Source organism: Aspergillus brunneoviolaceus (assembly GCF_003184695.1).
Source record: "Aspergillus brunneoviolaceus CBS 621.78 unplaced genomic scaffold BO95scaffold_32, whole genome shotgun sequence".
In the NCBI taxonomy this organism is placed as follows: Eukaryota; Fungi; Ascomycota; class Eurotiomycetes; order Eurotiales; family Aspergillaceae; genus Aspergillus; species Aspergillus brunneoviolaceus.
The window spans coordinates 71315-98760 of record NW_020290762.1 but is presented as its reverse complement, the minus strand read 5'-3'; the positions used below and the strand labels follow the sequence as shown (position 1 = coordinate 98760).

General features: G+C 52.6%; 10 protein-coding genes across 10 annotated transcripts; 4 read left to right on the top strand and 6 right to left on the bottom strand.

Annotated features, from left to right (window-relative positions):
• Positions 1 to 256: 256 nt before the first annotated feature.
• Positions 257 to 3180, bottom strand: BO95DRAFT_442572 (putative signal transducer). The gene has a single exon (XM_025586457.1). The coding sequence runs from the start codon at positions 2928 to 2930 to the stop codon at positions 492 to 494; it is 2439 nt and encodes an 812-aa protein (XP_025442430.1). The 5' UTR covers positions 2931 to 3180; the 3' UTR covers positions 257 to 491.
• A 153-nt stretch (positions 3181 to 3333) lies between these two features.
• BO95DRAFT_126237 (uncharacterized protein) lies at positions 3334 to 4298 on the bottom strand. The gene has a single exon (XM_025580476.1). The coding sequence runs from the start codon at positions 4102 to 4104 to the stop codon at positions 3607 to 3609; it is 498 nt and encodes a 165-aa protein (XP_025442429.1). The 5' UTR covers positions 4105 to 4298; the 3' UTR covers positions 3334 to 3606.
• Positions 4299 to 5600: 1302 nt separating this feature from the next.
• On the top strand, positions 5601 to 6138 carry BO95DRAFT_442571 (uncharacterized protein). Its single transcript, XM_025586456.1, has 3 exons — positions 5601 to 5717; positions 5775 to 6030; positions 6102 to 6138. Exons 1-2 carry the CDS (start codon positions 5627 to 5629, stop codon positions 5858 to 5860), a joined length of 177 nt encoding a protein of 58 aa, XP_025442428.1. The 5' UTR covers positions 5601 to 5626; the 3' UTR covers positions 5861 to 6030; positions 6102 to 6138.
• A 1171-nt stretch (positions 6139 to 7309) lies between these two features.
• On the top strand, positions 7310 to 13237 carry BO95DRAFT_453020 (putative RNA binding protein Jsn1; the record flags this gene model as incomplete). The annotated part of the gene is made up of 4 exons (XM_025588185.1): positions 7310 to 7548; positions 7628 to 10953; positions 12495 to 12661; positions 12716 to 13237. The coding sequence occupies 4 exons, from the start codon at positions 7310 to 7312 to the stop codon at positions 13235 to 13237; spliced, it is 4254 nt and encodes a 1417-aa protein (XP_025442427.1).
• Positions 13238 to 13316: 79 nt separating this feature from the next.
• Positions 13317 to 14526, bottom strand: BO95DRAFT_388753 (ubiquitin carboxyl-terminal hydrolase). The gene is made up of 2 exons (XM_025583562.1): positions 14315 to 14526; positions 13317 to 14234 (listed from the first exon to the last, which is right to left on the bottom strand). Exons 1-2 carry the CDS (start codon positions 14364 to 14366, stop codon positions 13534 to 13536), a joined length of 753 nt encoding a protein of 250 aa, XP_025442426.1. The 5' UTR covers positions 14367 to 14526; the 3' UTR covers positions 13317 to 13533.
• Positions 14527 to 14654: 128 nt separating this feature from the next.
• BO95DRAFT_442566 (putative mRNA decapping hydrolase) lies at positions 14655 to 15973 on the bottom strand. The gene is made up of 3 exons (XM_025586455.1): positions 15863 to 15973; positions 15044 to 15739; positions 14655 to 14962 (listed from the first exon to the last, which is right to left on the bottom strand). Exons 1-3 carry the CDS (start codon positions 15936 to 15938, stop codon positions 14718 to 14720), a joined length of 1017 nt encoding a protein of 338 aa, XP_025442425.1. The 5' UTR covers positions 15939 to 15973; the 3' UTR covers positions 14655 to 14717.
• Positions 15974 to 16195: 222 nt separating this feature from the next.
• Positions 16196 to 17423, bottom strand: BO95DRAFT_413146 (ribonuclease H2 subunit C). The gene is made up of 3 exons (XM_025584271.1): positions 17110 to 17423; positions 16965 to 17042; positions 16196 to 16901 (listed from the first exon to the last, which is right to left on the bottom strand). The coding sequence occupies exons 1-3, from the start codon at positions 17261 to 17263 to the stop codon at positions 16615 to 16617; spliced, it is 519 nt and encodes a 172-aa protein (XP_025442424.1). The 5' UTR covers positions 17264 to 17423; the 3' UTR covers positions 16196 to 16614.
• A 199-nt stretch (positions 17424 to 17622) lies between these two features.
• BO95DRAFT_473373 (Nop53-domain-containing protein) lies at positions 17623 to 20562 on the bottom strand. The gene is made up of 5 exons (XM_025589720.1): positions 20393 to 20562; positions 19386 to 20321; positions 19117 to 19329; positions 18382 to 18696; positions 17623 to 18318 (listed from the first exon to the last, which is right to left on the bottom strand). The coding sequence occupies exons 1-5, from the start codon at positions 20524 to 20526 to the stop codon at positions 17712 to 17714; spliced, it is 2205 nt and encodes a 734-aa protein (XP_025442423.1). The 5' UTR covers positions 20527 to 20562; the 3' UTR covers positions 17623 to 17711.
• A 181-nt stretch (positions 20563 to 20743) lies between these two features.
• cef1 (putative cell division control protein (Cdc5)) lies at positions 20744 to 23647 on the top strand. The gene is made up of 4 exons (XM_025584270.1): positions 20744 to 20922; positions 20982 to 21015; positions 21096 to 21439; positions 21505 to 23647. Exons 1-4 carry the CDS (start codon positions 20897 to 20899, stop codon positions 23474 to 23476), a joined length of 2376 nt encoding a protein of 791 aa, XP_025442422.1. The 5' UTR covers positions 20744 to 20896; the 3' UTR covers positions 23477 to 23647.
• A 211-nt stretch (positions 23648 to 23858) lies between these two features.
• On the top strand, positions 23859 to 26377 carry BO95DRAFT_442561 (NuA4 histone acetyltransferase complex catalytic subunit ESA1). The gene is made up of 6 exons (XM_025586454.1): positions 23859 to 24034; positions 24120 to 24147; positions 24272 to 24336; positions 24404 to 24438; positions 24495 to 25657; positions 25772 to 26377. Exons 1-6 carry the CDS (start codon positions 23964 to 23966, stop codon positions 25928 to 25930), a joined length of 1521 nt encoding a protein of 506 aa, XP_025442421.1. The 5' UTR covers positions 23859 to 23963; the 3' UTR covers positions 25931 to 26377.
• Positions 26378 to 27446: the final 1069 nt, after the last annotated feature.

The window sequence follows — 27446 nt, the reverse complement described above, 5'->3', positions numbered from 1 at the left end:
ATGTGTGGACATGAGGTGATTTTGTTATGAACGCCGCATGTGGACTGCTGCGCTTTTGCTGATACTAACTTTTATCATTCTACGACGTTGACTACTGGCGGCTTGATAGTGAGCTGGAAAGAAGCGGCAGCAATACCACACTACCTTACCGATGGTGACCAGATGGTCGGCGGTTCTCTACGTATCCACAATGCATGAAGCACCTTGATGGCCCCTGTTCGATGCGGGAGCAACTATGGTATGCATAAATTAATGTACTGCAACATGTTCACAGTAGACCAGGCGAACGGGAACACGCCTCGACTATGACCTGTTTCCCTAGCATACTATCGTGTGGTAAAGGGAGCATTGGTGGATGAGGCTATAGCAGCCAGGTGCAATCGCTCTAGGCATATTGTAATAATTGACATGGGTATCATTGAATGGATCATAGTGTTATACAGGTTGAGGTAGAAAGGCGGAAGTTGGAGGCAGCTCAGGCTGCCATCCAATCATCGGTCAACCTCCATTGGATCTCCCGTGGCCGCCGGGGTAGGAGCGGATGCAGCAGCCGAACCAGGGTCAGGAGTAGCGGTATTCGAGGCCTCAGCTGCAGCTGGAGCCTTTGGTTCCCCGTCCGCTTTGGTCGCAGGGGAATCGTTGGTAGCCTTATCGCCCGCAGTGGGTGATGCACTCTCCTTGGTTTCCTCCTTTGCTTCAGGTCCGCCCAAAAACCTGGCCGGCACTCCACGTGCAGCCACTCCAGCTGGGCCGACATAGCACCCAAGCATTGGGCTCCAACTGAACTTTTGCGACACGGCGTTTCGGATTTCGTGATATGCGTAGGCGTTTGCGAATGGAAGAGACGTGTCAGGGTCTCGATAGCGGGAGGGAAGTGATGTGATCACACAAAGGGATGAGGAGATCTCTATCATGCTTTTTAGTCTATTTTTCTTTCTGGAGGATGCATGCATTATGCGGGTCAAGGGGAAGGTTGACATACTGGTCAGCCTCGGAGGCTTTTTCGCATTGAAATAAATGCTGAACTCGCGACTTTGAGCCGTCTTCTCATCAAAGTTTTCCAAGATCGTCAGGTTGCGTCCCGTCTGTTCAATGACTGAAGGAGGTTGAGGGACCTCTACTTGTGGTGCGTCTCCAGTGATGACAATTGGCTGATTAGCATGCACCTCGGGAGTATCCTTCTCGGATTGTGTTGGGACCAAGGCATCTTTAAGTGAGTCGGCTTGGGAAGGTGCTTCAGCAGCGGCCGGCACTGCAGTAGGTGAGAGCTCCTCCGAAGCTGCGACTGCCTCTACTACTTGGCCGGTAGCTGCAGGAGGCTCAGGAATTGGTTCCTTCTTTCCATCGCTGGGATTTTCCACTGTAGGCTGTGTGGCTTCGCTGGGTTTTAGTTGTGTAGCTGGTAAGTCTACCTCAGGTTGTTTTGCGGGTTCGGCCGCAGAAGTCTCGTCGCCAGAGGGTTGCGCTGAGGACTGCGGAGCTTGAGCGGCAGTTTCTGGAGCCTTTTCTGGCTTCTCTGCGTCGAATTTCTCGACTTGACTCTCTGCCTTGTCGGTTTCTGCTTCCCCACCCTGTGAAGCCGTATCCTGAATGGAATTTTGTGGTTTTGCATCTTTCATCTCTGTATCTTTAAGCTCGACATCAACGGGAGGCAATTCCGACGACTTCTCGGTACCCGACGCCTCTACGGGCGCGGAAGTGGACGGTTGCTCCGGGATAGCGGCTGAAGCTTCTGCAGGTGCAGATGCAGTTGCAGATGCAGATGCAGCTTCGGGAGCACATGGGGAGGCTTCGCCATCGGCATTGGTGGTTTTGCTTTCTGATGGCGCATCGGCCTCTTGAACTGGGCGAGAATCAGTTGGTGAGACTTCTGAAGGCTCGGAATTTCCCTTCACGGGGTCCCCTCCAGCAGTTCCAACTGGATCCTTGGAGTTTTCGGCCTGGTTGGTAGCGGGAGGGGCTGTTTGCGACGTGGCAGGCCCAACAGTAGCACCATCCTCGGTCGGCTTTTGCTCCGTCACGTTTTTCCCTTCTTTGTCCGACTTCTTGCTTTTCTTGCGTGTAGTGTCCTCCTTTTCTGGCTTGGGGGCGATATCGACTTTGCCGATCCGCGTTAAGCGACCATCGGCCCATGTAGCTATACCGCTCCAGTATGACATGACCGGGCCTTCGAGACGACGGTTCTGCAGCGCCTCAATCTTCGCTTTTCTTTCCTCGGCCTTTCTCTTCTCCATTTCCTCCCATCTGTTGAGACTCTTGCTATTGTGCCGTTCTACCCTCTCTGCTTCGGCAAGACGTTCGGCCTGCGTCATCTCCTTCGGCTTGAATTGAGCTTTCCGCTTCGCTGCCTCCTCCATGGTCGCTATGAGACGGATGCGTTTCTCCTCGCTATCTTTGAGTCGTGCATGCGTGAGTTCCTTGTTCTGCATGGTTTGTCGACGAGAAGACGACCTCGTTGGCCCTTCTTCGGGGGTCGGAATCCACGAAACGCGTTCGGACTTCTTTTTCGGCCGGGGGGCAGGCACTGCGGACACGGCGGTGGGATCGATCTTGACTCTCTTGGCGGCTATCTTATATCGAAGGTCGTCCTTCGCTCTCTTCTTCTTCTTATCTGCCCGCTCTTCCTTCTGTAGTTGCTGTTCGCCTTCAAGGTCGTCGTCCTTGGCGCTGGGTCCCTGGTCGTCTTCATCCTCCGATGAAGAATCAAAGCGCATATCATCCTCCTCGCCACCCATCTCCTCTGCATCCACGGCAAACTCATTGTCGTCTTCGACTTCTTCAAATAGCAGTGCAAGGTCGTCGTCCGCGGCAGCATCCAGAAGAGCCGACATGTGAAGCCCTGCAGTGCTTCTTTTGGCGCGTCCCTGGACGAGCGACTCGACCTGGGGTTCCTCCTCCACGGAGGATGGGGTTTCATGTTCGTCGGCCATTGTTCGTAGACTCGTTGACCAAAAAGGTGTCCCTCGGAGCAGGTAAAGCGAACTCGTTCAGTAGAAGCCGACCGTCAAGCCACGATAAGACGCGAGTCGGCTAAGGCGCGTCAAGTCACAGCAGCTTCACCACTTCTGCCATGCGTCTCCACTTCTCCCGAGACACTGATGTGGGTTGGGTAGTATATATAGAAGAACAGTGATGGCAAAGTGAATTTTTTGACTAGATCATGCGACTAGCGGTGCCGACAGCTGCGCTGCGGAAAGGCAGGCAGGCAGGCAGGCAGGCGGTGCGGAAATTCACCCTAACTAACCTTGTTGCCCCGGGCATCAACATCTTCACGTGACATGCGGTCAGATCCCAGATCCAGTGAACATTCAACAGGATCTCAACGAGTATTTGATTTGATACAATTGAACTGATTTAACTCTGACTCTGGGCAGAGTTAACTTAAACATCAACAGGAGCTCATATGCCTACCTGGTACTACACCTGAAATGAGCTTTTACAACAGTCAATTTCGGTAGAAGTAGGTACAGATACTATGCTGCTTACTGATTGCGGTCACTGCATAAAAAAGGTGCCACATGCAGGTGGAGCTCCTCAGCTCTGGGCTGGCTTGTGTTCACTGATACAAGCCTGAGACTGTGAGCTGTTCCCATTCATATACTGCTCTTATGTCAGTATTACATTTATTATACTGAGTAAAGATGAAGTTAATCGGCGCCAGTTGCTCTCTGTTCCTTGGTCAAGATATGACGAAATCAAAACAGAAAGGACTGACCCCTTGCTGTTCAGGACACCAAGCCCTTGCTTGCCATCTATGGAGTACTCAGCATATATCTCCGAGGGGAAAATAACTCCACTGCTTTTTGAAGCCATGACGAAGACTCGCGTGGCCAAGGTCAATGATCTGATCTGATTTTCGAACCTCTGGAGAGGCAGGGAAGTGTATGAATGGCTGATTACATGGCAATGTCTGCATTGCCAGTTTTTGAGATGATCCCTCGTTCTTGTAGTGAACACGGTGTCGTGCATCCATCTGGACGTGGTCATCGTTACAAGAAGCCTTCTTGTCTGAACATGCAGGTTTTCTGGGTTTTTTCTCTTTTGAGTACATTGCGGTCCAGAAAACCATATCCAAAGACGTCTGACGCAAGTTCTATTCGGCATTTTGTCGGGGAAGAAATGAATCGACTTCTTCCACGGTTACGAACCCTCGGGATCGTCTTTCGAGGAGTACAGCCGACCATTCGTCCTTTCCACGATAAACACTGAACAATATATGATTGAGACAGGAGATAACGATGCAGGAGAGCGAAGCCCACTGGAGCTCCTGAGAATACCGAGGTCAGATTTGGCGTAGTGCTGGATCGCTTCGATGAGAGCAACTGCGACGGGAAGATCATCTATGATATAGGTCTAATATCACTAATTGGACTGCCGCTGACCTCGTCCTTTGTGTTAACGGACCCAAGTATCACAGGGGACTAGTTAGGGAGTACTTCAACATCAAACATCTACCAAACCACATATCATACCCATAGAAGCTCAGATAAGTTCATTTGAAGATGCCAGTACTGTGGCTGTAATCGGTGACCAGCCAGGCCGTAAACATCGAGGATAAAGAATCCTCTACTAAAGTCTTGATAACCACAGCCCTACTACCTATGTTCAAGTCCACGATCATCCTCACCACAGGTCCCACAAAGGCGTCCACCAGCTCGCTGGGTCGGTAGTTAATGCACCCAGAAGCGACCCATATTCGGAGCTGGTCAATGCTGGGTACCCGTGCACCATGTTGTATACTAGGCTTCTGTCGCTTGTGCATCAGTGTTGGAGGGACAGCTCACTGACCAGAGGGAAGCTCAGCCAGAGTCAATCTCTTGTAGGTGGATAGGCTCTGACGACTTTGACTAACTTGTAGTCTATACCTTTGGTTAGTTGTGGTGATGATCGCCTCCCCCACCCAAGGATCAGCAGAGGGAAGCGGGCAGGTTGGCGTCCGCATATCGGAGGCGGTGGTATTTCCCTCTGGCCGTTCCCTCTCTCCTAGATTGATGTCTTTGATTACGAATAGCATAGGAAGGACTAGAATGGTTAAGCTCTCGAGTGGTAGCTTAGTGTCTTGAATACCAAGATAACTTGATTGATCATATAGCCACGGACAGAAAGCTCCTTTCGCCGCCTTTCTAATGACAGAGCCGGTAGCTCAGGATAGTTAAGGATCGGCTTCATTGGTGACTAAAACTCCTCAACATGACCTTGAGTCGTACCTAGTATGTTCTGGTCATCACCAGGAACCGCAGTTTCTGGAATGATGGGGTCCTTTCTTAAATCTAGCATGAGACCAATCAAAGGTGTGCTCTTTTATAGCGGCATGCCGAATACGATGCCACCGTATATCCGGCGCTGCAAGCCTGAATATAAATTGTTCATCATAGAAAGACAGGTCGCCAGCCAGTCTGCGGGCGCACGAGAATTACATCCGTGGTCTCTCGGCTAGGCGGAACCAGCACACCACAAGGATCACGGCCATTAGAGAGAAAGGATCTGTTGGTCGAACTCTTTACATGTCCTCTGGCGCGAAGCACTCGGTAATATCTATTCTCCTCTGTACTGTTCTAGGTAGTCGTGGTATCGAGCTAAAAACATACTACGCATAAAGACGGACCTTGGAATGCGGGGTTTTAGCATGTTTCAGGGCGAGCATCACCCAGTCGGGGTCAATCAACATCCTCGGTTTCGAGATGTCCAACACGCCATTGGCAGTCTCTGCTTGCTTTCTGGCGTAGGAATCAGCAGCCTATCATCTTGTGTACTTGCTAGGTGCCATGACGAACCACTCTTGGTGCTATGTTTCATAGTTATAGGGGCTGTAGGCCAAACTTCATTGTCATTAGACGGTGATCCTGGAGGTGGAGGGTAGTGTTATCGCCAGACTATCTGCTGCTATTATTGTATATTCAGCTATAGTGATAATCCCTCTTACTGGGAACTAAGTGAGCTCATGTGTCTAAGAATCAGGTCTTAGGAGAAAATTCAGGTGAAACATTCTGCCATCTACTGTACAAAACAGCAGGGGGTCGGTCTCTTGCCCTGCCAAGTATGAGATTCACCACAAACACAACAATTTCAATAGGACAATGAATTGAAATCAATCGACTCACTGTGTTGGATTATTGCATGGTTCAATAAGCTTTGCTGGTACCTTAAGAATTCCGCAGTGACAGAAGTAAGAATCATAACTCCGTCCCACTAACAATAAATCCCCAGACCGGTTAAGCCGGCCAACCACGAAGCCGAATATATGACATGCCTGCTCTCTTCCGGGGATCCGGCAAAGTCGAGAGCGTGAGAGAGCGTGAAACTAACTCCCGTCTTTTCCATCCTCTGTGTCTCTCCCGCTCTCTCCGCCTAACCTAACAAGCAACTCCCTCTCCTCCACCATAACCCACAGCTTCTCTCTCTCTCTCTCACTCTCTTCTTCCCATCTCTTTACTTTACCCCCTCCGCCTCTCCCTCCAACATCCACCACCCACCCCCTCATCCCCTTCTCACTTTTGTATCTCCATTGTTCCTTTTCTTTGCCTCCACTCTTAATCTTTTCGCCCATCGTATCCATCTTTATCCGTTCCTCAATCTCCGGTCTTTTCCATTCTTGTATCTTTTTTAGGCTTCTGCCCGAACGCGCGCAGTTTATTTCCAGCCACCTCTAGTCGACCGACCTTCTGGATCTCCCGTTCCTCAACGGCCGCCGCGTCTCTTCTCCTGATTTCTATCAACTTTCCTCCCCGTCGCTCGAGTTGCTTGTCCAGACAACACCGCGAGTCTTTACGGTCGTTTCGAGCCGAGCCGAGTGATTTAGTGGGAAATCAATCATTGAGATCTGATCACGGCGGTAGATCGTGGCCATCGAATCTGGACACTGGTCTAAGACATTTCTTACCCGAGTGTCATACCCGTCGACTGGTCCCCTCATAACGGATTACGCACAGCTTTTCACGATTTTGCACCTCTTTTGCCCAGCTCTTGGCCTTTTGTGATCGTTAGAGCATACGTATTCTTCTGGAACGATTCCTCGCCGATCTACGCTACGAGCACATTCACACCGCGCAGCGACGCATCGCGTATTTGAGTATTCTCATATCCATACGCAGGATTGTTCACTGCCTGTTTACCCAAATTCCGGCGGTTTATCGCTTCACTTCTCTCCGTCACCCTAATAATCGGACTGGCATACGAATCGCGCGAATTGGCTCTTTGACTGAACAACAATTTGGCAATCCCTACGGAAACCATCATCCTTCGTTATCATCCTCAAGTGCGCTAAGTTTTAGGTGTTCGCCTTTGTTGAGGTGGAGGGATATAATACATAATGTTACCCGTTTCACGACCCGAGGGCCACATGAACCTCAATTATATTCCAACTACCCAACCGATGTCGGGAACCAGCACGGGGCGCAGCTCTCCTAGCGATCTATCGGGGTCTGTTGGTATGAAGCCGCCGTTCGGATCATCAACCGGCCTGAACGGTGCTGCAGGCTCCATTGGAAGTGCGAGGCTAGGGGCTGGATCCCCATCCCATGAACTCGGTGCACGTTTATACTCGAAACGGTAGGCAGTTCTACGTCCGCGATGAAGCAGAGTTGTATTTGAATGTTCGATGGCTGACATTAGCCGCTCTTCATTCTAGCGCACGTGAAATTCAAGCAGAGGAAGGTGTTTCTCCCAGTATCTGGGGTCCCCCGACCAGTGGCCATTCAACCCCCCTGCGCGAGAACATCCCCGAGTCCCCAAGCCAAGAAGGATTTCCCGACTTAGTGCCCACCTCAAGCGGCTCGATGAATAGCACTGCTCGAAGAGCTAGAGCTGGGACCGTTCCCTCGAGGTTCTCACCCGTCGGTGCGCTGAACGAAGCGAACCTTCAACAACCTCACATAACCCAGACCTCAAGGCCTACGCCTTCGACCAGCCCTTTCCGTCCAACCGGGGTTACTGGCATTGACACAGGCGCAAAGACTGCAACTACCGCAGGCGGAAATAGCGCAGGCTCACTCTCGCGTCTCCGAGCTGGCTCTATGCCGCAGCGAGCGAATTTCCTCGGAACTTCCGGTCCATTCGGGCCGTCTCTGTTTTCGACTAGCTGGGCAACAGGCCGCGACCGGGCTACGACACTCACAAGCATCCGATCCTCTGAGGGCCCGGCTTCGCCAAGTCATTCGTCCTTCTCTCGAGACGGTCTCGCCGATACTGATGTCAAAACCTTGGACTACCTGGGCCTTGCCGAAACCCCGCAACAACCGCGAGCAACACTTGTGCGGCCGTCAGTTGACATGCTTCTCCAACAGCAGCAGCAGCAACAGCAGCAGTCTTCCCTTCCTCCGCTACTTGCGGAACTGGCGATGATGAAGAACAACAGCAGAATTCGTTCCTACTCTGTGAATGCCAAGGAAAAATATGCGGATGACGAGGACCTGGAATACGAGAGCCGATATGCACAAATTCCGTCTGGCACCGTCACGCCCTCAGCCGCCGCGACGGCTGCTCAGCTGGCTGCAACCCAGGCTCAGATCCACCAGCACAACCTGGCTGTGCAGGCCTTTGCCAATCACGCATCTGCCAGCCGTCCTCGTGCCCGGACAGCTGGAATTCTGGAAGCGCCGCCTCAGCGTTCGTCTATTCGCAACTACCTGGCTACACCATCGCGTCTGGAAAACAGCTTCAGTGCGTCTGATCTCAACATTGCAGAAAGCGGAGAATACGATGAGCTGTCCGAAGCCGTGCAGCTGATGCATCTGGGTGGCAATCATGCTTCTAATCTCGGCATGCGCCCTGCGGCGGAAATGGCTGATGAGAACAACCAGGATGGGCCGACTCGCGCACTATGGATTGGAAGCATCCCTGTTTCAACCACGGTCACGTCCCTCGAAGCGATCTTCAGCATTTACGGAAAAATTGAGTCCACCCGTGTGCTAACTCACAAGAATTGCGGTTTCGTCAATTTCGAGCGCATTGAAAGCGCTATCCAGGCCAAGTCGTTGCTTAACGGCAAGGAGATCTTCCCTGGTGCTGGCCCTGTTCGTATTGGATATGCTAAGGTTCCTGGGAGCTCTGCAAGTGGCACTCCAGGGGTCAATGGATCTCAGTCCTCGCCCACTCCGGATCCGAATGCAGGCGTAAATGGGCCCGATGGTCTGGCCAGATCCGAGGGCGGGCTCATCGTCCCTCAAATCCCAGCTCTTTCGGAGCTCCAACCAGAGATGGCTCAGATCGTTCATGAGTTCGGTGCTGCTGAAGAGGATGCTCTGAACATCTCTGCTAGTGTTCAACGCGCCATTTCGTTTGATGCGTTTGAGGACGAGATCCCTTCGATTGCTGAACCTAGCCAGACAAGAATGTTCGATGCCCCTCGCCTCCGCGATATCCGCAAGAGGATCGATAATGGTGCCTGTTCTGTACAGGAAATCGAAGAGACAGCAGTTGCGATGCTTCCAGAGATTGCCGAATTGGCGTCGGACTATCTGGGCAACACCGTGGTTCAAAAACTTTTCGAGTTCTGTTCCGAATCAACCAAGGAACAGATGCTGGCGCCGATTGCTCCCCACCTCGCTGAAATTGGTATTCATAAGAACGGAACATGGGCCGCCCAGAAGATCATTGATGTCGCTAAGACACCAAATCAGATGGGGTTGATCGTTGATGCTCTCCGGCCATACACTGTACCTCTGTTCCTTGATCAGTATGGAAACTACGTACTGCAGTGCTGTCTACGCTTCGGTGCCCCGTTCAACGACTTCATCTTCGAGACTATGCTCAGTCGGATGTGGGAGATTTCCCAGGGCCGATTCGGTGCTCGGGCCATGCGGGCTTGTCTTGAGAGTCACCATGCCACAAAGGACCAGCAGCGTATGCTCGCTGCGGCCATCGCTCTTCACAGTGTGCAACTTGCAACGAATGCCAACGGTGCCCTTCTGCTCACTTGGTTCCTCGATACTTGCACGTTCCCTCACCGCCGCACTGTGCTTGCACCGAGGCTGGTTCCTCATCTCGTCCATCTCTGCACTCATAAGGTCGCTTATCTTACCGTCTTGAAGGTCATCAATCAGCGAAATGAGCCTGAGGCCCGTGAGATCGTGCTGAAGGCCCTGTTCTTCAGTCCGGGTGACGAGGTGTTGGAAAGAATTCTAAGTGACCAGACTTCGGGAGCGACTCTGATCTTCAAGGTTCTTACTACACCTTTCTTTGACGAGTCAATGCGTGCCGAGGTTGTCAAGAATGTTTCCAAGGTTCTTATCAAACTGAAGGCAACCCCCAGTCAAGGATATAAACGCCTGATGGATGAAGTTGGTCTGTCTTCGCGTGGAAATGCCCGGGACAACCACCATGGACGTGATCACGGTCCTAATGCGGACAAGCAACAACACCGTCCAACTCTTCGCCAGGCAGCCTCGAACTACGCTCCGCAGCCGCCTTTGGAGAGGCAATATAGCGCGCCATTCCCTACTATGCTTAACCAGAACATGGACGCTACCAGACCTATGCCTTCGGAACAGCAACCCGGTGCCGGAGCTTACGACCCTTATAGCATCAATGGAATGAACAACCTTGGCTCTGCCGGTGGTATCAACCCTCTTGGCGGGATCGGAGGGGTTAACGCACCCGGATTTGGCCAAGACCCCATGATGCCTTTGGCCCAGCAACAGCTACAGTATCAAGCCTATCTGGCGGCGCAAAGCCGTGGCCTTTCGCCGTCCGGGCTGTATCCAAGTCTCGGGAACTCCAACTTTGGGTTTGCGGCTGGCGCTCCTTCAGCAGACAACCTCCGGTCCTTGCAGACTCAGGCTGCTTCCTTGGCCGGGCCTCCCACCCAGCAAATCAACCCAGGCTCGATGTTGAATCAGGCGGCTTTCGCTCCTCAGCAATTCAGCCCCGTCATGAGCACTGCTCAAATGTATCAGTACCCTTCGCAGTTCTATGCCCAAGCACAGCCAGCTCAGGCGCAGTCTGCCGGGGGCCGGCGTGGACGTCCAAGCCACCCCCAGCACATGTGAAAGCCCGGGACTCGCCTGTGTGAACGAAGCTGATGTGGGGTTGCCTCCAGCATTGAGGATTCCCTAATAGCTTTAATCCGCCATTAACTTCAACCTTATGTATAAAGTTTCTCTCTTTTTTTTTTACTTGATCTTTTGTTTGCAGTTTCCGGGATACAGAGTAGTATGGCTATATGCATGAAATGACCTTTGTCACACCTAGACCGACGCTGGATCGTCTTGGAAATGGAGGAAGGACTGATATGAGAAAAAAGTGCTATTGTTTATTGTTTATCCGAAGCATCGTGGTGTTGCCCATGTCCATAAGCATTTAAGTGATTTCATAACCGCTTTGGGGAGATTGGCTCTAACTATCTCCTGTTCACTATAATCTACATTGGGTATCAAAACAGAGAGCGTCTTGCGATTTTCCAGTCTTTCATCGAGACCTCTTGTATTCAGATGTTGTATTTTGTACACGCGTGGTTGAGGAGCCTAATTGAGCTACAACGAAGATGAAGTCTAATTCGCATGTCAACAGCAAGCCATTTTTGGCTGGGCCGCCGCCCGGGTAATGCTTAGTACTAAGTAGTTCTTGTTGGGGAAGCGAAAATTAAAATTATCGCAGCGTGATTCAACCAACCAACTGCTCTGGTCTAGACTATACTATTCTAGCTGATGTGCTTACGAGTATGATAGCACCGTCACCATCAGCTATACTCTATCAAGATCCCCACGCCACCACCTTCTTGATTGATATTCCCGCATCAATCGCTCGCGCGCAGTCACTCTCCCCATTCCAATCATCAGCGCTCTTGCCCTCCGCAAGACCGCCTTCTGATCTTAAGAACGACAGGAATCGCACACTTCTCTCAACACCACCACTGAGGGTGCCATATCCGGCTCGTACAGAGCCGAAAACTGATGCAGCCCGGGCAAGAGTTCTTGAAAGGACCCCTCTTGCGGAGAGGCTTTTGCATTCCGAGATCCTCGAACCCCTTGTGACGGAGGGGTTATCCCAAATACGCAGGACGCTCGACTCGGGGTTCCAATGGTGTCTTCCGCGGGTTGAGATAGACCCCAGCGCACCGGACTTACCTCCCAATGGGGACATGGGTGACGAAGCTCCCCTCCCGAAGAAGAGGAAGGGGACGGCCGGGCGAAAACGCAGCAATAGTCACGGGAACGTGGACGCTGCAATGACGCAGATCGGCTCTGCTTCTGCTACCTCCAGTGCTGCGACATGTGCTTCCCTCAATCCCCCGTTGATAGTGTCTCCCGGCGTGAACCGCTTCAGCTGCATGTCAGAGCTCTCCAGCATCGTGGTCCGCAATACGTCGTTGGAATCAGCCACGGTGCACGCTACCTGTGCGGTGGATCTGGAGAGGACAGCGGACGATACACGATGCTGTCACAGGGGACCTCATCACCTATCATCACGCCCTGTTCCTCACTCTTTCTACATTCCGCCGCTCTCAAGCTTCCTTCAATGCAGAATCCCGATCTCAACGGACTCCGTGGCGAACGCAGAAACCCCCATCCCAGGCCTCCCTCACCACCGGAAGTTCAATCTCATTCTGCTTGACCCACCCTGGGCCAACCGCTCAGTCCGTCGCAGCGGTCATTACCACACTCAGACCTACCTCGACTGGGAGTTGCTCACCCAGCGCATTCGCAATGTCCTGTCCGTCCATCTAGTCCAGGACTCTCCCTCGCCCAACAAGGGGGAGAAGGAGGAGGCCGCTGAACAGTGGAGAGATGGCCGTCGCAGGAGCGCCATCGCAGCCATCTGGATCACGAACTCAGGGAAAGCCCGCAAGACGGCCTACGACGCGATGCAGGGGGCCGGGCTGACGGTCTGCGAAGAGTGGGTGTGGGTGAAGACGACGACGGAGGGTGAGCCCATCACGTCCGTGAGTGCGCTCTGGCGGAAGCCTTATGAGATCCTGGTGATTGGGAGGAGGAGGGCAGATCTTTCTGTCTCTGCCTCTCGATGCGACGACGGCCATCTCAAGTCCCATCCCGCAGCAAAAGCCGGCGAGGATCGCATTACGCGAAGAGTGATTGCGGCTGTGCCGGATGTTCATTCGCGAAAGCCAAACTTGCGCGAGGTCTTTGAGCAGGTGTTTTTTTCTGATCGCAGTCCTCGAGACAAGGCCGGGATGCGGTATACGGCCTTGGAGGTATTTGCTCGCAATCTCACGGCGGGATGGTGGGCGGTTGGGGATGAAGCTTTGAAGTTTAATGCGGAGGAATGGTGGGCTGAGAGTTGATTCGATGGTATGGCATGACATAGCTTAGATTGAAGGCTTAGTCTGTGCGTATATTATCGAGGGTTTGAGGATTTATGTCGGGCTCATTCTCCCAGTAGCCATTGCATTGCCATTGCCAATAACCCGATTGCCCAATGTATATGTGAAACAAAGGTATAAGGACCACCTTTACCTTACGTCCCTGCAACCTCGAAGACAAACAAGCTATATCCCCATTATCGACCCTAACTTTGCGGAATACAAGAGCAAGAAACAAAATACAACCACCCCCCCCCCTCTAAATCCATCCACCGGAATCAATCAAAACTCGGCCCCAAACTCACCAAACTAAACCTTAAATCCGGATTCCCGCCCCGGGCCTCCACCTGCAAGAAGCGCCTCACCCCCAACTCCAACGCCCTCTCACTCAAGGCATCCTCCCCGGGGCCCAACACCCCGCGCTCCAGGGGCCCCTTCCTCCGCCCATCCAACTCCCACAACCGTCCATCCGCCCCCTTAACAAACGCCACAAAGTGCAGATCCACGTTCTCCTCCGCCCGCGGGGCCTGCGTGTCGCCCAGCCGCGCCGCGTCCGCGTGCGCGCTCTCCAGCACCTTACTCTCGTACAGCAGATCCGCCCGGCGCCCGGGGTCCAGCGCCTCCGCTTCTTGCACGAGACCATCCAGATCCGATCCGGCGACGATCTGCCGCCGCGGCTCGCCGTTGGCGACGGCGTGCAGCAGGCCGATCAGCCCGCAGGCGTTGCGGATGGTCTGCTTGAACCACATCACGGGTTCGGCGGGGCCCGAGCCCGTGTAGGCGGGCAGGCCGCTGTCTTCGGTGATCCGGGCGGTTTCGTAGGTCGCGGAGACGGGGAAGACGAGGAGGAGGGCGTGCGAGGGCCGGGGCACGAAGGCCAGGAGGTCCGGTTCGTCGATCGAGTAGACGTCTGTGAAGGCTAGGGTGGGGGGTAGGCCGAGTTGGTGGATCAGGTGGGTCATTACTTCGGGGTTGTTTTCTAGAAACACTTCGTGGTTAGCTCGGGGGGTATAGGGTATTTTTGGGGTGGGTTGGTTGGAGTGTGTGTGTAAAACGTACCGAGGGGCACGAAGGCCTTGTTGGTGGATTCCACGTCCGGGTTGTCGGCCATTGTTGCGGGTGGTAGAGGGAGGAATAAACCGGCCTGGTTTGGTTGTTTCCAGATCTAAGGTAATTGCAGGTCTTGGTTTGGACGTGGAAATGGAGAGTTGCGTGGGTGGGAGAGCGTATGCAGAAGAGTAAGTGAAGATGGTTTGTTTGGTTGGTGAGGGGTTGACTTTCGGTGTTGCGGGGTTGGGAAAAGTCTCGGGGGCAAAGGGCGGGCAAAACGTCATCGTGCAAATACAAAACAAATCTTGCAGAAATCGTAGGACTAAGGTGACTGGAAGGAAAAAAAATTGTCATCATGTCATTTCTAGCTCATAACATCAAATATCTAGTGTCGATCTATATGATCCTCATCTCATGCGGCCAGCGGCTTTTCCCCTCTCTTCAATGGTCCGTAGACGTTCGTCCATAGCTCGCTGGCTTCTCCAAGGAAGTAAGTCAGACTTACATCCGCCATGCCTGCATCCTCGTCACCGGAGAGAGTCTCTAGCTGAGAGATGAGATTCTCCAATCCAAACGCCTTCCCCGTGGCCTGTGTAGCGCCCGCTTCCAGCATGACGTTGACGACGTGGACATGGAAATGGTAGTATGTTGGCTGGTCTGGCAAGTCAAGCGACTGGTGTTAGCAAAACACCGTCCAACCGGGAAAAAAAAAACTTATAGCGAAACAGTCTCTCTCACAGTGCACATAAAGCTTCAACTGATCCTGCTCCAGCTCCGGATACATCTTCACCGTCCCTTCGAGCAGCCGCTGCCGCAGATACTTCAACCACGGGATGTGTCTCTTCTTGAGATCGCGCAAGCTCCAGATATCCCTCCGCTGCACCAGGGCCAGCAAATGCAGCGATCCCATGGTCTTCCGGTCCCAGTTTAAGTCCGGCAACATCAGAAATCCATCATCATCAACATCATCATTATCATCATCAGCCGCCCCATTGTGGTGTCGTCTCCCCTCATCTCGCAGGATCACATCCTCCTGCTCCGTCCGGCCCTCGAGGATATTGAACACCCAGTTCAGCCGCCCTTCCTCGCGCTTGGCGCGCATGTACGGGCGGACATGGTCACGGTAGATCGCCGGCGTCTCGGTGACCATGCGGACCACCTGCTCCGAGTACTTCTTGATGTGGGAGTCCGTGCACGGCCAGATGAGGTTCAGCTTGAGGTCGGGAGGCTGCTGGCCGCCGGCGTCGGGGCCAGAGGACGCCAGGTACCACCGGTAGATGTCATTGTCGCCGAGGTTGGTGACGTGCGTGATCGCGGCGTGGAAGGCTTGGAGGACGGCAGGGGTCTTGGTTGCGAAGGCGGCGCGTTCGGCGATCAGGATGCCCTGTTGGCTGTCGATAGCGCCGAGGATGGCGATGCGGCGGCCGCTTTGGTCTGTAGTCATTAAAACCGTGTCAGTCCACAGTATAGAATCACGATACCATTTAGGTCATTTGATGGTGCGTTCTGAGAGAGAGGGGCGAGCTCCGCAGGTGAGGGGATTGTGGAGTACCGTACCTTGCTTGAGCAACCTGTCGACCTCAAACTTGGAGATCAGAGCCTCCGGGGCAGGACGGTCTGTAGTACTGGCCATTGTGGGAAATGGCTTGCAGGAATGACAAAATTGGGGTATGGTTGCAGAGGAGATCAATGTTAATGATTTTACCCCAGATATTCTTTGTTGGGCAGAATTGTGTTAGCGGTGAACCTTATCGATTGCTCAGGGATCGTGGGCGGAGATCCATTGACTATCGACCAGTGTACTCAGCCTCTTCTATTATGTTTGCAAACCTTGGTCGTATAGGGTTTTCATTGTGACATTTAGAGTTGTTTAACAAAAGTGCAAATATACTCGTGGATAGAAGACGAGTCCAGAGCGGAAAAGCCCCATGCAATCTATCTATATATTGCTCACCCGTGATGCTGGTGGGTGTGTACCTTTCATCCTCCCGATAACAAAATCGACATGGTAGACATAATCCTAGGTTACCCTCGTTCGTTTCTCGGTTGTATGTCACGGACTACATTGTCTACACTGATGCCCGCCGTCTATTGCGCCATTATGCCCGCCATGCTTTCGATTTGCGCGTCCGCAGAATGGTGATCGAGCCACGTCGCGAACATGTTCGGGTTGACCCTGGGCTCGGGGTGAAGAATGCGCTGTGAGAGGTGCTGGCGCCGCTGCGATGAGAGCTGAATCCGTTTGGCTCATTGTGGTGGGCGAAAACCTTTTGGTATTCGAGGGCGTCGCTCATGAAGACGGCTTCGGTTCATTGCTGGGCTGGCCGTGCATCTACAACAAGATCTTTAGTAGAAAACTGGCCAGAAATTGCATGCACACATACCGCTTCAGCCAATTTGATCCATTCCTCCACCCCCTTCACGAAGGCATCGTCCGCCGCGGGTACCAACTCATGCCCCCAAACCATATACTCGTTGAAGGTTCCCTGCTTCTCGAGAATCTTGACCGGCTCCTCCGGCTGAACTTCCTCAACATCGGCTTCGTTCTCATTGCGAGTAGGGGGCAATACACGGTCTGTGCTTGTTGCGATGACGCCTAAGATGTTATGAGTTGGGGGGTCAGGGAAGAATTTCCGCAAGAAGTTTTTGTTTCCCGCACCTTTATAGCCTTCTGGAATAGCAACCTGTCGACCCTTGAGCCTACGACCGCGGAAATATGCGATCTGTACGTCTTTTTCTGTTGAGGGTTCCCATCAATGAGCGAGCGAATTGCGAGTACGAAGAGCTGGCGTTGCGACTCTTACCTTTCTCGTCGGCTTGGGGTTCCCAATACCGATCCAATGTCTTCACGGGCCCATCGTAGTGGATTTTGCAGGGGAGGATGTTCGGAGTGAACCGATCCGTTGACGGTTGAGTTTCAGTCGCAGACGACTTTGGCGCTGCTTGGATGGCGAACATGCTTGCTTTGTGAGAAGAGATTGGCAGGTGTTGATATGGTTGCAGTGACTAAAGTTTGACAAGGTATAGAGAAGTCTCAATACCAACTTGAACAATGGTGGAGAATTATCTTTGAGTAGCAATGTTTGATTGTCCCTACTATCTTCTTCGATGATGGTTGTATGCTCGACCCCGGAGAAACGCGACGCGTTGCCCGCGTAAAGTGGGCGAACGGAGCGGAAGCGGAGTGTCTTTCCGTTGTCCACCCGAGTTCATTTATTTCGACTAACATAGTAGATCTTGCACCTTCATGCCGTATTATTTGGAGAAAGTAACGTATATTAGGTATAGTTTATTCATTTCTATATACTCAGAAAAGCCTTAGATGTTGAGTAGCTTTGTAAGTTAACCAAGCTGGGGTATATTTAAGACAGATATTTCTTGCCGACTCATCAGGATATTGTTGGAATCACCTCTTACGGTTCTTCTTCTTCTTTTTCTTCTTCTTCTTCTTCTCATCGTCACCCGGTTCCTTCTCGACTATCACACGCACCGGCCACTTCTTCAAGTGTTCTCGTTCGAATGTGTCCTTGTCCCGCCGGTACAGGAGCATCGTCGCCTTCGCATCCTCAACACTAGAGTGGGCACCATCTTGGATATTCAAACCCAAAAATTCGGAAGCCAGCATCTTCAGACGGGGGGAGCCTCCGCCAGCTACCTTTCGGTAGGGCTGGTGTTTGCTGGTATCTCTGATATCGCGCTTGGGGTGGCTCAGAAGCAGAGCATCCAAGTCGTTGCTCACCGCGTGTCCCACGAGTATGCGCCCACTGAGAATTTCCGTAACCTCTTTTTGAACCTGCTCGAGTGACCGCGCATTGGCCATGTGTTTCGGAAGTATACCGCTGACATGCGTTCGCCAGTCCGTGACCATCTCCTTGGGTCTGACATACGAGTCGTAAATCTGCTCGCCGTTGAAGTTGACGATACTGACACGCGCAAGGGCAGAGTCGTTATCGGGGTTGGGGCCGACGCCCACCATTTCGCAATCCATCGCAACGTATTTTCCTAGCTCAGCACTAGTCTACAGTAAGCAACCATATCTGAGGAAAGCCAAGACAGCAAATAAGATGGTAACTGACGTTGGTGAACGGCCTTCATTGACCTTGGAAGTTTTCGATTCCACGACCGCTGCGGCGGCGGAATTCCTCCGCGACGTTGGCTTTGAGCTATCTGATGCAGTGGCCTCTTGGCCTTCATCCTGGGCGGCGCTTTGCGACATGCTTTTCTTCTTGATGGTGGCTTTCTTCCGTTCGATCTTCGGTTTCCCGTCGGCTGCGTCTGTTCGGCGTTTCTTCACGGTAGCATTTTGCGTCTCGCGGTCCGAGATCTTGCGCTTGGTGGCGGAGGAGGAGGCGTTGCTTTGCTTTAACGTCCCCTGGAGTTTCTTCCAATTACTGGAGAGGTTTTTCAAGTCCATTCCAAAATCAGATCCAATCGCTATTGCATTGTGGTCTGGTCAGGATGGCAGAGGGGGGATCCGGGAGCAAAAAAAAAAGATTCAGTTGTTGCGGAGGCAGGCTAGGCTGGCCCGGCAACTTTCCTGGACCGGCTTTCCCTCCCGCACTAAATTTTCGGAACAGGATCCACATGTCAGTTCTCGATCGCTGTTGCAGGGGGCTTATCGATATTGCCCATATCATATCAGCCAGCCCACCAGGATTCCAAGAGTACGTATCTGCTCATTTGTTTACGAACTCTCTATGATCAAGTATGATAATGGCATATACAAATCTTTCGTGCAGCCTTGACCCATATTATGTGAAATTGCTTTTAAAATCCACCGCATGAAAACGCCAAAAAGGGAATCTATTTACAAGCCTGGAACCTTGAAGTCCTTGTGGGACCATTTCACCGTAACCTCCCTCTTGGGCTTCTTGACCTGTGTCACTGGTTTGCGAGCCTCCAGCTTGCCCTGAACAACCAAGGTCCGGAAACGGTCATCGAGCAAGTTGCCCTCGGGTTTGAGCAAACGCAACGAGTCTTGAAGCTCATCCGGTAGCACGACCTCCAATCGCTTCTCGGGAGCACTATTATCAGGTCAGTAAGCAAAAGGGAACGACAAAACGGGGAATGTGCCACATACCGTAGCTTTCCGAGAGGTCTGCGGCGCAGAACAGTATCATCACCTTCCTCTTCTGAAGAGCTGTCTTCCGACTGCTCGGCAAGCTCAAGTTCCTTTGCCTCGATTTCTTCGGGAGTGAGATTGGCCCGCGCATACTGCTCTTGTCTCTTCTTCATCTGAGCCTCCCACTTCGCTTGCCGCTCGGCCTCCTTGCGTCTCTTGATCCTGTTCCTTTCAGTCTTGGTCTTTCGTTGCGGACGCTTCTTGTTTAGCCACTCAGGCTTCTCGTATTCGCTCTCAAAGCCCTCCCAAGCACTTTCATCATCCGATCTTACCGCACCATCGTCGTCTTTGGCCTCTGCGATCATCCGTTGTCTTTCTTGTTCCTTGCGCTCTTCCTCCAAGCGCTTCTTCTCATCCTCGACTGCCTTCTGGCCGTGCTCTTGTAGTAGCTTGTCCCAATCTTCAAATGTGGGGTTGTAACTCGTGCCGGCAGTTGGGGCGCGAACTGCAGGGATCGGCTTGCCGTTCGCAGCGAGCGAGATAGGAGCGTGCTTCAAGGTAACGGGCTCGACTTTCTGCTTGGGCTTCTCCAGGAAATCGAACTTGGGGTCGTCATAGCGAGTGGTGTCCTCCGCATCGGCCCAGGGGTCGTACAAGTCGGTTTCGGTCTTGTTGGTGGGTTTGCCTTCCTTGGCCACCTGCTTCAAGCGCAGCCAATCCTTCCGGGTAACCCAATCGCTCTTCTGTCTCTTGTTCTTCGGTTCGAGAACTCCGTCAGTGACCTTCGAGTTCGATCGCGTGCGTGTGTCCACCGCAGGAATCGCAGAGCGCTGTGCGATAATCTCCTCCGACTTCAGAAGTTTGCGCTTCTTCTGAATTGCCTTGCGGACCTCTGCTGAACCAGTGGTATCGATAACGAACAGCTCGTCCGAGGGCTTCTCCGCAATAACACCTCTAGATGTAAATGGCACGTTAGCGAGACTCGAAATTTAAATAAGAAGGAAAACCTGATAAGATTCTCGTACCCTTTAATCTCTTCATCTTTCAAGAGGCGGAGGCCTTCTTGAACCTCTGTGATATCAACATTCTTGCGCCAAGCCTTCTTGCCCTTGCGGGATGGCTGGCTGAATTGCCTGGGGGCCTCAGTGGAAGCAGACATCTTGTGTGAAATCTGCTATGGAGATATGACTTGTGAGATCTTATCTTTTTTTGGCGGCATCCTAAATTTTGATTTTCGGACCAAAAATCTGGACCCGCTTACATAAGATCCCGCGGGGAGGAGCAACGCTAGTGTAGTTGTCGCGCGCTAAGGCTCTGCGCGGCTATCGCGGGCAAGTGACGAACGCCGCCGCCTCAGGACTTGATCTCTCGCTTTGCACCGCGTTGATTGCTCGTCGGCATTCTCCATTGTGGACATCAGTGTTCCACTTGTCATTCCCTCTGCGCATTATTTTGAGACCATTTCCAGATTATCCCTGATATTTATCTCCCTTGGCTCGCTCCTGTGAGCCGCCAGACTCTTAACAGCCATGCCCGTCGTCAAAGGAGGTGTCTGGTGAGAGCCATTGCTACATTACTTCATGTCGCCGAACTCCCAGCTAACATGCTATCCAGGACCAACATTGAGGATGAGGTGCTTCGTGCGGCGGTAGGCTTTCCCTTTTTCTCCGATCGATAGACGTGGTGCTCTGGAGCTCTAAGCAATGCTAATATACCGCTTTTTTTCAGGTGTCCAAGTATGGTATGAACCAGTGGGCTCGCGTATCCTCTCTCTTAGCACGGAAGACACCCAAGCAATGCAAGGCGCGGTGGGTGGAATGGCTGGATCCTGGTATCCGCAAAGTCGAATGGTCGAGGGAGGAGGATGAGAAGCTGTTGCACCTGGCCAAGTTGATGCCCACACAATGGCGTACAATTGCGCCCATTGTAGGGCGAACGGCAACACAATGCTTGGAGCGCTACCAGAAGCTGTTGGATGAGGCCGAAGCTCGGGAGAATGATGAGCTGGGCCTGGGAGGTCCTTCCGGGGCAGAGGCTGCTGCCCCCAGTGCGGACGACGTCCGCCGACTACGGTATGATGTTGTCACCTTCTCCAAATTAATTTATCCCGCAGAACAAGGTGCTGACTTTTGTTTAGCCCTGGTGAACTGGATCCCGACCCGGAATCGAAACCCGCTCGTCCCGATACGATCGACCTTGATGAAGATGAGAAGGAGATGCTGAGTGAAGCGCGTGCCCGTCTAGCAAACACACAGGGAAAGAAGGCCAAGCGGAAGGCCAGAGAACGACAATTGGAAGAGTCGCGACGACTGGCGGTCCTTCAGAAACGACGTGAACTCAAAAATGCTGGCATTAATATCAAGGTCGTTACTCGCAAGAAGGGCGAAATGGACTACAACGCCGACATCCCCTTCGAGAAGCCTGCGGCACCTGGCTTCTACGATACCACAGATGAACAAGGTCGAAACGAGAGACAACGGGAGATGTTCGATCCTCGCAAGCAACAACTCGCGAATAAACGGAAGGGTGATCAGGACGAAGACGCGGAACGGAAGAAACGGAAGAACGACAAGAATAGCAACTCCGCCGCATTCGCAGCTGCCGCTCGCGCTGGCCAGATGCAGAAAATCCGGGAGGCCGAGCAAAGCAGCAAGCGGAGGGCGCTTGTGCTTCCGAGCCCCCAGGTCAGCGAGGGCGAGATGGAAGACATCATCAAGATGGGCATGGCGGGTGATAGGGCCAGTAAGATGGCAGGTGATGAGGAGGGAGCTCGAGGCTTACTCGGTAACTACAATGCGATTGTTGGTGGGACACCTATCAGGACACCCAGAGCACCCCCGCAGGAGGATCACATCGCAAACGAAATTCGAAACATCAAGGCTCTCACCGAAACTCAATCGTCTCTGTTAGGTGGAGAGAATACTCCCCTTCACGAGGGCGGGGCTACTACTGGATTCGATGGGATTGCCCCTCGCCGCCAGGAAATCGTTACTCCCAACCCTATGGCCACCCCATTCCGACAAACCAACGGCGTCGGCGCTACACCTATGCGCGGCGGTATCGGACCCGGCGCTACTCCGCTGCGGACACCTCGAGATCATTTTGCGCTCAATCAGGCAGAGGCCGGGCAGCTTATCGGCAGCACCCCCCGTGATATCAAGATGTACGAGAAGAATGCACGTCAGACTATTCGCGGCAAGCTGGCTGCTCTTCCTAAACCCAAAGAGACGGAGTGGGAGCTTGAGGAACTTCCCACGGAGTCCAATGAGCCCTCGGTAGCCGCGGAGGAGACCGAAGAAGATGCGGCTGAACGTGATAGGAGAGAAAGAGAAGCGCGAGAACGCGCCGCCCAGGCCGAACGCAAACGTCAGACACAAGTATATCAGCGCGCCCTACCCCGACCAAGCGTTCTCGATATCGATGCGATGCTGGATCGGGTATCACATATCACGGAGCCCATCTCTGCATTAATTGCGAAGGAAGCCGCCCTCTTGATTGCCCACGATGCCCGCAAGTTCCCTGTTCCTGGTGCTAAAGTGGAGGGCAAGGCACGAAAACTAGAGCGACTTGACGACAGTTTGATCGAGCAGGCCCGTGCAGTGGTTGCGGCGGAAGCCTCGACATCCGGAAAGCTCGAGAAATGGCAAGAGAACTTTGATAAGCAGTGGTCAAACACGCATTCAGATGTTCTCCCTGGCCTTGCCAATTATACCGACGAGGAGGAAGACGTCTTCCAACAAGAGCAGCGCATGATCAGCGCTTTCGATAACGAACAAGCTTCATTGCTGGCCACAGCTGAGCGAGGAAACAAGCTGGAGAAGAAGCTTGCGTTACACTATGGTGGCTATCAGAACCGGGCGAAAACGCTTCGCACGAAGATCGTCGAAGCCAGCGATGCACTTCAAAGATCGAAGGATGAACTAGATGCTTTCCGGACTCTCCAGATCTCAGAAGAGTCGGCGCTCTCGCGAAGGCTAGAGAAGCTTCGAGACGATGTTGCTTTCGTCATGAGGAGAGAGCGTGAAGCGCAGGACCTCTACAAGAGCAGGAAGGATGAGCTGGATGAGCTGGTGACAGGCACGGGGGGCATGGTGAATGGCTGGCATTGAGGCCCCAACAAGGATACCTAGATTGACGTTTGACCTGGTGATTTGAATTTAATCATGCCCTACATGTACGATTTGTATAGTACTTCCTCAAGTCTGGCCCGGAATGCGCGGAGCGATGTGACCGGGCACACCATGGAATTGGTTACAGAAGTCGGCTTACCGCACAAATATGCAAAAGAAAAATTGCTTATGTGCAGGCAATAGTTATTTTGCTCTAGGTGCTTCGCATATTCACACGTGTAAGAGATGTAGCATCCCATAGATTGACGGCGAACCGAAGCAACGTACCGAAGCAGACAAGCTGGGGATGAACCAAAAGCGGATGGCAAAAGTTCAAAGGCGGTCTCTTCCGGCGCATCGAAACGGAGATTCCTCCCATCCCCTCCTATCAAGCCCCTTCGCGTTTTCATCACGAAACTCTTGCCCTTGAGCCCTATCATCTAAGAAATTGCCTTGTATTGAAAGAATAAATCGTCCCTCGAGCACTATGGGCGGCAGGGACGAAACCGGCACACCGGACCCTGTTGAGAAAGGGTTCGCCACCCTCAGTACCATCCGGTAAGCGATAGAATAATTTTTTGGATGCTTGTTTCGAGGTTTTAACCTCGCTTTCCTCGGTCGGAAATACTGATCAGAATGATAGGATCGGTGTGAAAGCTATGGTACAAAAAGTCAGTTGTCGCAATTTCCCTGCGCTTCACTTTTTCGCGCGGCCCATCATCACGTGATATGATAATGGGCTGTATACTCCGAGCCTTGGCCGGCAATGTATAGCTGACTTGCTTCCCCGTCTAGGATGGAGAGTTACGGAAAGCGGAAATCTTGTCTATAAAGCAGCGAAAAGACGGCCCTTCCTTTTAGTATGCTCAAGCTACCCCTCCGCTGCACTTTTGCATCTTGAGTCTCGTGCTGATGACAGCTGCGCAGTGTCCATTATGTTGATTTCAACAAGCGTCTTGATGGTGAGTGTTCTGAGAACTTAGGGTGGACTCACCTTAAAGGCCTGACATGACAACAGAGTGGATTGCCTCATCACGCATCGATCTGTCGCATGAAGTCGAATGGCCCCAGCCAGAGAAACCGGAGAAGAAGAAAGCCGGCCCCGGCAACAAAGCGCCCAGCAAGAACACGCAGAAACGCGCCAGAGCCGAGAGCCGCGATGTCTCAGCCACCCCGGATCTCCTCACGGGGAAGAACGCCAACGTCGGCAAAGCCCAGCGTCCCTCCAAGGCGGGTGGGAAGGAGAACCGCGGCGATGAGACGCCGGCCAACCTCTCCATCGGCGGCGGCTCCGAGGCCGTCTCTGCGGACGGGACCCCCAAGCCGGAATCCGACGACGTGGACATGGTCGATGTCAGTTTCTCCAAAGACGTCAAGGAAGAAGAGAAAGCGCTGGGCCTCATGTCCCGCGAAGAGGAGATCGAGCGGCTGCGGACCAGCGGCAGTATGACGCAGAACCCGACGGAGATCCACCGCGTGCGGAACTTGACGCGACTGCAGATGGGCAAGTACGATGTCGAGCCGTGGTATTTCTCGCCCTACCCGGCCTCGTTCTCGGACGCGGACATTGTGTACATCGATGAGTTCTGCCTGGGGTACTTCGACAACAAGCGGTCGTTCGAACGCCACCGCTCCAAGTGCACGCTGGTGCACCCGCCCGGCAACGAGATCTACCGGGACGACTACATCTCCTTCTTCGAGGTCGACGGGCGCCGGCAGCGCACCTGGTGCCGGAATCTCTGTCTGCTCAGCAAGCTGTTCCTGGACCACAAGACGCTCTACTACGACGTCGACCCCTTCCTGTTCTACTGCATGTGCAGCCGCGACGAGACCGGCTGCCACCTGGTCGGCTACTTCTCGAAGGAGAAGGATTCCGCCGAGGGCTACAACCTGGCCTGTATCCTGACGCTGCCCCAGTACCAGCGTCGAGGCTACGGTCGTCTCCTGATCTCGTTCAGCTACGAGTTGAGCAAGCGAGAGGGCAAACTGGGCTCGCCCGAGAAGCCCCTCAGTGATCTGGGTCTGCTGGGCTACCGACAATACTGGCGAGAGACGCTCGTGGAGATCCTCATGGAGTCTGGACGGGAGAACATCAGCGAACACGACCTATCCTTGCAGACCTCCATGACCGAGAAAGATGTCCATGAAACACTGGTTGTGTTCAACATGCTTAGATATCATGTACGTTTTCTGCCCCCTTCCTTCCCCTCACCCCTCCTCTCGCTCTCATATCAGCAAGCCCGCCCACCTTCCGAAACCAACAACATACCCACTAACACAACCCCTGAACTACAGAAAGGCAACTGGGTCATAGTCCTCACCGACCAAGTGGTCGAAGAGCACAAAAGGCGTCTCGAGAAGGAAAAGCTCAAGGGGGCTCGCAAGATCGATCCCGCCCGCCTGCAATGGAAGCCGCCAGTCTTCACTGCCTCATCGCGCACGTGGAACTGGTAAGGCGGACGTGGTGCTGTGTGGCCTTGCCATAAGGTTTGCCTATGGTCAATGGTCTAAACAAGACTTTTCTAGCTCGCCAAGTAAAGCGAGGATTGATATTCCTCTTCGCCTCCCTTCTTCATTTATGAATTTTGTTCTCTCGGAGTTCGGTGCTGCCTCTTAGAGATGATTTGCCTTTGTTTCTGTCCGGGGTGTTTGGTGATCTTATGGTGTTGAAGAGGGAACCGGGGTGTTTTTTGTTACTCTCTAGTTGAGCCTTTTTTTTTTTCTTGGACGGTGTAATTTTACGATCTTCTAGTCTATGGAGCAAGGAACAGGTGATGTTTCGCTGGATGGTGAGTGTTTTCCTAGGTGTTCGAAAAGGTTTAATATATGTGGAGGAGGAGGAGGAGGAGGAGTAGTAGTAGTAGTAGTAGTAATAGCTTATTTGTTTACACAGCCAAGATATATGCAATTAAAATTGCAAATAGTATTGGATGATGACCACAGTATATGTCTCTTCTACAGTACAGGGCATCTACGGTCCAGAAAGCTCGTCCTCACCTCTCCTATTTTATAATTTTGATATACAGTCCCGTCGGACTCACCACCGTAAAATGTTTAGTAAAGTACTAATGATACCCCCCCACAAAACTCTCCTTCTAAACTCTCTACTCCCAGATAAACAACCAACCCTCTACGTCCCAAGGACCACGAATAGAACATTCTGTTAGGTATTGAGAATGGGGGCACACTTTCGGAGCGAGTGCGCGCGCGCACACAAAAGCTAATTACACGCTTTCAGAAACGGGGTACAAAAGAACAAAAAAGGGCCCGCAGGTGCACTCTCCCTCTCTCTCCCGGCTTTCCTCTTTTTCTTTTTTCCTTTGCGTGCACGTGCAATAGCCAACCCAACTGCCTATTGCACTCAACGAGCTTGGGAAGACCATGTCATGGTAGAACAACACGTAAGACAAGGAACCTTTTCCATACAAGCAAGTCGTTTGAAGTGAGTTTCCAGGCTGGGAGAAAAGAGTATGAGTGGGAGGGAGAAGAGTGGAGGGCAGAATATGGGTTGAGTGTTAACATAGGGATGATGAGGGAGATAATCGGTGAGTTTGTTTGCGGACTCGACCCAGAAACGATGAATGAGGTCGAGGGGTGGGAGATGACACAGGACCAAGAGATGCGGAGGAGGTTGGAGATGAGAGAGAAAGAGGGATGAAGAAATGGACATCCATGATTCATGCCAAATGGAATAATGGCAAGGGAGTGAGTGGTAGCAACCGCCGACGCATCTTGCCTTGAAAAGAAGCCGGGATCCCATCCCGCGCTCGAAGATCAGTATGTTACTCTGAAATAGGTACTAACAAGGTATAGCGCCAGGGAATATTGTACGGGCAAAAGAAAAGGAAGATTAAAGGAGTACTAAGAATTCAGACCGAACCCAGACCGATCAACAAATCCCCCGCAGGCGTAGCTCATCAATACCGAAATGAACGCTCAATGAACATCTGGCAACCAGCAAAAGCGAGCG